Here is an 8,648-nt window from a genome sequence, read left to right as displayed (position 1 = left end):
TAGAAAGGAATAAATCAAATAATAAAGAGATAACAAATCTCTAATCAAATATTATTTTAATGATTTACTCAATCTTTTCCTTCTATCTTTGCAAAAATAATATCTTATAAGTTAGGAAATAATAAATCAAAATAATATAATAGAGATATTAAATCTCTAATCAAATATTATAAAGATTTACATAAAACCCTAACTTGTACAAAGGGTAACCGTGTATGAGGAAGAAATGACTCATAAGCCCAATCCTCTTTCACGAAAACCCTAGGTAAGATAAATTAGGTCTAGGGTTTTTTAGAGTATGTAGAAACTAGGAACCCTAATTAGCAAGATGCCTCAACTCATAAGTTGATTCAGTCATAATTACTAATTATAAGCTCATAGTAAAACCATACTCAATATTAAAATAAGCTCCCTTGTAAAACAAATACTTTTACTAAAACATTTAAAACGGTTTTCCAAAAACAATTTAAAACTATTTTGTCGTGTGTTTTATAAACTTCACATCTCAATGTTATAGTAGAAGAGCTATAACATTGAGTTCTTTTATAAGCAATGTTATAGCTGTGAAGCTATAACTTTACTTACTTAAGAACTGCATTCTTAAGTTACCATTACGAGATAATCACCTATACTATTCTAATCTTCTTAGGAGATCTTCGAGCATAGGCTATTTCATTACCTAAGCTTGAATCATCTTTATATGAGCTTCGTTCTCTCATAATGCTTGAATAATTCTTCCATAATATTGATCCATAATTGAGGGCTTGATCATAATATAGTCTTGTATACTTCCATCACAATTTTCTAAGCTAGACAAATAATGAGTCTAATCTGAAAAGACTAAACAACCAATTACGTGCAACGAGTATATAAAATATAAAGCACTCTTGACATCATCAAAACATAAACATAAATTCTATATGGTTCAACAAAGGAATAAATAGAAATCCTTGCCATGATCAGGCTACATTAAGGATTCTATGAATAGTCAATGTCCGACAAAATGTCTCTACATCGTGTCTATGTAATCGACAAACCATCACTTTGGCTATATAACAATCGAACTCGTCATATATCGCCTTGCAATCTAGTCACTCCGAGACGTCACCTCATTAAGTAACTAGGGACAAAATACAATGTTAATCCAGTTCACTTTTTTTTTTGGTGTAATGTGAGTATGGTATATATCAAACAAAAAATAATTACATGAGGTTCTAGGATCAAATCCTACTACAAGCATATCAAACCAACATCATATTTTGCAGCCAAAGGAGATCAGACTGATCTACAACAGCCCTACATTTCATTTTAACCCTCCTCTTAATGTCATCCTCTATACGAGCAGCAACAACTTCAGGTCTAGATAGCCATTCATTGATCCTAGCATTGTTTCTTTGGAACCAGATGAAGTAGTGGTAAGCATTGAACATGGCCACCTTAAACTTCCATTGCAAAGTATTCCTGTTTTCTGCACTCAATCTGTCTATTGTTGGGAATGTGCCTACAAACCAATGCAACAGACAGTTCTGAACTTTGACAGCATATACACAATTCGTAAACAGATGCTCCACTGTTTCAGGTTGTCTCTGGCACAGTATACACCAGTCATCTGTGCAGCAGCCAAACCTGAACAATTTACTCTTCACATTCATTCCTTCATTCATTCTCAGCCAGGTAGTCAAACAGTGTTTAGGGATATTCCAGCTATTCCACACAATAGTAGTCCAGTTCAGAGAGGGGTGAGCAGGAGCAAGCCAAGCATACCCTTCTTTAATAGAGTAACCTTTTGTACTCATGATCCATTTGTTATCATGAAAACCATCCTTGAGCTTCTCTTTTACTTACAGACATTTTTTCAAACCCAGGTTGCATCCGCAGGGGGAGAGTAGTTATGCCAGTCTTGATTTTTAATATACACATCACTGATCCACTTAATCCATAGCCTATCAGCTTTGCAATAGATCCAATTAACCAGTTTTCCCACAGTGGCAATATTCCAGACATCAGCTTTCTTTATCCCCAATCCTCCCTCCTTCTTAGGCAATGTAACTTTGTCCCAAGCTACAAGGGGAACTCTGTGGTAGTCAGGGGAGCCATCCCACAGGAAATTCCTGCAAATGGCCATAATATGGTTAATGATGCATTTAGGAATAATGAACATTTGAGCCCAATAGTTCTGTAGAGTGTTGAGAACAGCATTGATGAGAGTCACCCTACCAGCATAGGAAAGTTTCTTGGCTCCTAGGCCTCTGATCCTTGCCACCATCTTTTCAGTTAAGGCAGAGCATTCCTTCTTGGTCAGCCTACCTGCTTTTATAGGCACTCCCAGGTACCTGAAGGGCATGGTGCCTTCCTTGAAACCTCTCACCTGTTTAATACCCTCTCTAATGTCCTCAGAAACTCCATTGAAGAATATTTCAGACTTGGAATTGTTCATGGCCAAACCAGATGCCTTAGAAAAAGAAGAAAAGGCTCTCATGAGAAGCCAAATGGACTGTGGCTTACCCTTGCAGAAAAGAAGTAAATCATCAGCAAACATGAGGTGTGTGAGCTTCAAGTTCTTGCATAGGGGGTGATATTGAAATGGCCATCTATCAGTTGCAAATTTAATCAATCTTGTTAAGTACTCCATGTATATGGTAAAAAGAAGAGGAGAAATTGGGTCTCCCTGCCTCAGACCCCTTTGTCCTTTAAAATAACCAAAATTATTCCCATTCAAGGACAAGGTAAAAGAGGTAGACCTCACACATTGCATAACTAGCTGGATAAAGTGAGATGGAAATTTGAGACCATTTAGCATCTGCTCAACAAAATCCCACTCAACTGTATCATAAGCTTTTTGCAAATCAATTTTGAATAGACATCTTGGAGTGACAGCTTTCCTGGAGTATAGATGAATGATGTCCTGACAGATAAGGACATTTTCAATGATAGACCTACCTTTGATAAAGGCTCCTTGGTTCTCATGTATGATGTCAGGCAAAACTGTAGCCAACCTATTACAAAGCAGTTTAGATATCACCTTGTAAATCATGTTACAACAAGCTATATATAGGTCTGAAGTGGCTAACAGCAGTTGGTCTGTCACACTTAGGGATTAGGGTGATATTAGTTAAATTTATCTGGGTGAGTAGACAACCAGTAGTAAAGAAGTCCATTACAGCACTACATACCTCATCCCCAACAATGTCCCATGAATCCCTGAAGAATCCACTGGTATATCCATCAGGCCCTGAAGCCTTATCCTTAGGAATAGAGAACACTGCACCTTTAATTTCTTCATTTGTGACAGGAGATAATAAGGAAGTACAATGTTGATCACTACAAAAGGAACCAGTTTGCAGTACCTCCATTCTCACATGTTCAGTCACCTTCTTGCTACCCAACAAACCCTGATAAAACTTCAGGAAGGCATCCTGAATACTGAGTGTATCAGTACAAAGTGTACCATTCTGATCTTCAATCTGCACTATCTTGTTTCTCAGGCATCTTCTCTTAATAACATTGTGAAAATAAGCTGTATTGTTATCCTGTTCATCTATCCATTGAGTCTTAGCTTTCTGTTGTAAAACATTGTCCCTAGCTTTAGACCAGAATCTTACCTCATCAAGAGCCTGCAACTCAAGAGCAACAAGATCAGGGTTATCATAATTATCCTGAATTTGCAACTGAATATCTGCAAGTGTATGACTGGCTTTGCTGTCTTTGAGTTCTACATCTGAAAAACACTCTTTGTTAAGATTCTTAAGGCCTCTCTTTAGAGCCTTCAGTTTCTTAACCACCCCAAACATCTTAGTACCATCAATCTACTGACTCCAATAGCTCTTTACTGTATCAAGAAAATTAGGAGCATCACTGCACATATTAAAGTATTTAAAGCTATTGGATCTCCTGCCATCCAATTTAACATTTCTGACAATGCAAGGAGTGTGGTCCATGAGCCCTTCCGGATGAAAATGTGCATGCATATCAGGCAACAAATCTACCCACTCTTGATTGACTAGAAATCTATCCAATCTACTGTACTTCCTATGACCAACTTCTTGCTTATTTGTCCATGTGAAAAAGGCACCAGTTGCTGCAATATCCATCATACCACAAGCAGACAGGCAATCATTAAAAGTATCCATATCCTTCTGCTTAGTAGCTGCCCCAAGCCTCTCTTCTGGAGAAATAACAGTGTTGAAATCATCTGCTAATGCCCAAGGCATATCACACTGACCTGCAACTGACTTCAATTTATCCCATAAATCCAATCTCTCTGAGCCCTCATTGAAAGCATATACAATAGTGAGGAAGAAAACTTGCTGAGTGGCCTTAATTAAGATCTTAGAATGAATGAATTGAGGATCATATTGAATGATGTGAACACCAAACACAGTAGGCCTCCATAACAACCAGACCCTCCCTCCTTTGTGCAAACTACAATTGGTTGTAACACTCCATCCCTCAAGCATATTATGAGCTATATTACCAACATTAACACCATTTATTTTTGTTTCTAATAGGCCAAATAAACAGGCTTTATTATTTTGAATAAAACTTTTGACTATTTTTTTTTATTCACACTATTCATACCACGAACATTACAAAACCCTATATTATTCATTATTATTAATAGTTATTTGAGGGTCACCAATATCCACTACCTGATTCTCCATATTTTCATTCTCCTCATCTGTAATGTCTTCCACCTGAATGCTGATATCATCCCTAGCATTGTCAGGAGGTTCAGGTGCTGAAACAGGAGGTCCTGCAGCTGAAACAGGAGGTCCTGCAGCTGTCACTGGCTCAGAAGTAGTTTTCTCAATCAGACGAGGGGATGCCACATTAGACAAAGCAGGGAACTCTTTGTCAGATACTGCAGGATTGCTCACATTCTTAGGAATTGGTCTCCAAACTATCTTAACAGTAGTCTTAGATTGAGTATTCATGTTCTGGTCCCTTCTGCAATTTTTGCCTTCATGCCCTAATCCCTTACACTTATCACACAATAATACGGTTACACAATATAACACTACTCCTAGGGAGGATTGGGGATAAAGAAAGCTGATGTCTGGAATATTGCCACTATGGGAAAACTGGTTAATTGGATCTATTGCAAAGCTGATAGGCTATGGATTAAGTGGATCAGTGATGTGTATATTAAAAAGCAAGACTGGCATAACTACTCTTCCCCTACTGATGCAACCTGGGTTTGGAAAAATGTCTGTAAAGTAAAAGAGAAGCTCAAGGATGGTTTTCATGATAACAAATGGATCATGAGTACTAAAGGTTACTCTATTAAATAAGGGTATGCTTGGCTTGCTCCTGCTCACCCCTCTCAGAACTGGACTACTATTGTGTAGAATAGCTGGAATATCCCTAAACACTCTTTGACTACCTGGCTGAGAATGAATGAAGGAATGAATGTGAAGAGTAAATTGTTCAGGTTTGGCTGCTGCATAGATGACTGGTGTATACTGTGCCAGAGACAACCTGAAATAGTGGAGCATCTGTTTAAGAATTGTGTATATGCTGTCAAAGTTCAGAACTGTCTGTTGCATTGGTTTGGAGGCACATTCCCAACAATAGACAGATTGAGTGCAGAAAACAAGAATACTTTGCAATGGAAGTTTAAGGTGGCCATGTTCAATGCTTACCACTACTTCATCTGGTTCCAAAGAAACAATGTCGGGATCAATGAATGGCTATCTAGACCTGAATTTGTTGCTGCTCGTATAGAGGATGACATTAAGAGGAGGGTTAAAATGAAATGTAGGGCTGTTGTAGATCAGTCTGATCTCCTTTGGCTGCAAAATATGATGTTGGTTTGATATGCTTGTAGTAGGATTTGATCCTAGAACCTCATGTAATTATTTTTTGATTTGATATATAACATACTAACATTACACCAAAAAAAAATGATCAAATAGCTTAACAACACAATTGAGCCCACATGCATTACATATTTCACTCTCAAACTTATACCCATGGAGACCAACTTGGTGATACTACATCTACAACTTTATCTCACAAAATAACACCCCCGAAAAAACGACGTCGATATAAAAATATAACCATCGATTATCATATCACACGTGTACACTAACTTTCAAAAAGTTTCGCCTTTAATTTCTTACTACGACTATGACTAGACATGTTGCACCCTCAAATCTCATTGATCACCTCACGTTCTATCTAATACCCTCTTATATTCCTATTTCATAAATTCTTGTTACCATCTTTCATTTCTCATCAATCCTTGAATTTAATTTACATATTTCCATAACTATGAACAACCCAAGTTATCACCTTATTCTACCCTTAGGTACCTCAATTACTTTCTCACTATTCTACCATTCAAATTTCATTTATTTTTCACCAAATTTTCCAAGTCATGTCCAATAACAATATCCCTCAACAATCAACCCAAACTCCATTAACTATCCATAAGTTAAATCAATCAACAAAGGTCCAACTTAGATCACACATCACTCATTATCTACAAATTACCTCACGCAATCAACTTACTCAATTCAAGACTCCTTATGCAAGCTAAGGTCACTCCCTTCTATTCCTAATTTCCAAATATGATTCATACACCTACCCACTTACACGGATCAAATCCACATCAAAAGACTAAGCTCATATTAACCCTGCTAAAATACATGTCTCGTATTCATGACCGTCAAGACACACATGAAAAGATGAACTGAAGCAAAATCACACAAATGATAATCTTAATTCGAGGCAATACACAACAAGTTATTGAACAGCAAGGCAATTGACAAGGTTAAACCAATGACGAAGCATGAAATCAAACTTTGACACAAATGTTGGGCATATATAAAATCTTTGTCGAAAAATTTAAGATTGTCATCTAAAACTTAGATATTGTATTTTATTCAACATAATTTAAAACTGACACCGTTATTATTTAGATTACGTAAATGATTGTAATTTCTACGTACTACGTACGCATGGAGCTAGAGAAAATGGCGAGGTTGATAATGAGAATGGTGGAAAAGGGGGAGCAGTCATCTGAAGAAGAGTTGGTTATGTTTCATGAAGTCATAAAGAAAGCAGAGGAGAAGGTAAACGAGGACATGAGAAGTGATGATGATGAGGTGTTATATGTCGAGAAGGAAGACGAGAAGGACATGGCAAAGGATCAAGATCACAGGTAGTTGAGGAGGAAGATCAGGTAGTTGAGGAGGAAGTAGTTCAGGTAGTTGAGGAGAAAGCTCTGGAGGTCACGCCAAAGGAGCTGACATTGAAGCAGGAGGCCAGGTCAAAGGAGACAAAGGATACGGAGTTTGTTGATGACAGCACACTCTTTTCATTGCCGGTAAAGATAATTCCCGCTTTTGGCGAGGTGAGTTAGCTCCTACTTAATATTTATTCAAATTATACACTACCTATTATATATTCTAATTCTAATTAATTAAAGATAATGTATGTGGGAGAAGGGCGTTAACAGCAAGCAGCCTTGTTACTTTCCTTATATCTCAAAAAGAGGGGCGAAAGTTCTTAAAGTTAAAGTTGCCAAAGGATACGTGTTACATTACGACTAGTTTGAATAGGTTAAGGTTCATGCATAGCCCTCAGTCACAAATGTAAGAAAGTGGAAGTGCACAACTTATACAACAACAAGTTTGCTAAAATACCAGTTCCATTTCCTAATGACGAGGTTGCTACTCTGGGACAAGCCGTACCCTCGCTTGTGCAATGGCCTGAAGAAAACATTATTGTTGTGATTGATGAGGTAGATATGTTATAGCTGACAAATTTGTTATAGTGAACGCCTTTAAATTTATTAGGGTACAAATATTAACCTATAGTAAGCGCTTTAATTGTTACATTTGCAGGATTTGCACAAAAGAATGAATGCTACGACTTCTATGTCAAAACCCAAAGAGGTAATAGTAATTTGAATAATCGATTTTTATTTTTCTTAGTTCAGTTATATATGATGTCTTTTGTAATTCTTTTTTTTTTTCTCAACTTGTAGCCCCAGATAAAATCAACCTACATCAATTATAAGCCAGATAATTTTTATGTTGCACCCAATAATCCTCATGCTTATGATAAGAAATATGATTCTTTGGATTATAAGGCCAAAATTATGTCTTCTTGGCTGAAAAATCTGCATGACCTGGCGGTAACCAAAGCAGAAACCGCGGACATAATCCCGCTTCAATTGGAACAAGATATTTTGGGCAAACCTGCTGATATGGCTGTACTTAAGGCAAAGGTCCTATTTGAATTTATAGACCTTGACGAGTTAGATGTGACTCACATTTTAGTTTGGATGAAGTAAATTTATTAATGAATCTAGTCATTTGGTTTTACGAATAACGAAGTTTATTTAAACTATAAATGAAATTAACATTCGTTCCATGTGACGTAATGTAGGTACCTGTATAACCAAATCACAAATGAAAGAAACAGGTATGGACCTACCAACTACGGATTCTTGTGTCCTCACATGTTCTCTTTGAAGGAGGCTCTTACTACACAGCAAGAGCAGATCCAGTATGTCGCCCTTCTGTTGTTAACGACCAAAAAACTCTGCCTTGCCCCTTACAATGAGAATGTATATGTATAGTGCGTTATTATAATGAACCACGATTCCATTAATTTATCAACACGATTTTATGTATACG

General features: G+C 37.0%; 1 protein-coding gene across 1 annotated transcript; it reads right to left on the bottom strand.

Moving 5' to 3' along the window:
• Positions 1–1,241: 1,241 nt before the first annotated feature.
• On the bottom strand, positions 1,242–1,796 carry LOC141601285 (uncharacterized). The gene has a single exon (XM_074421555.1). It carries the CDS (start codon positions 1,794–1,796, stop codon positions 1,242–1,244), a length of 555 nt encoding a protein of 184 aa, XP_074277656.1.
• Between the last annotated feature and the right edge of the window lie 6,852 nt (positions 1,797–8,648).

Source organism: Silene latifolia, chromosome 9 (genome assembly GCF_048544455.1).
Source record: "Silene latifolia isolate original U9 population chromosome 9, ASM4854445v1, whole genome shotgun sequence".
NCBI classification, from domain to species: domain Eukaryota; kingdom Viridiplantae; phylum Streptophyta; class Magnoliopsida; order Caryophyllales; family Caryophyllaceae; genus Silene; species Silene latifolia.
This window is presented reverse-complemented; position numbering and strand designations above follow the sequence as displayed.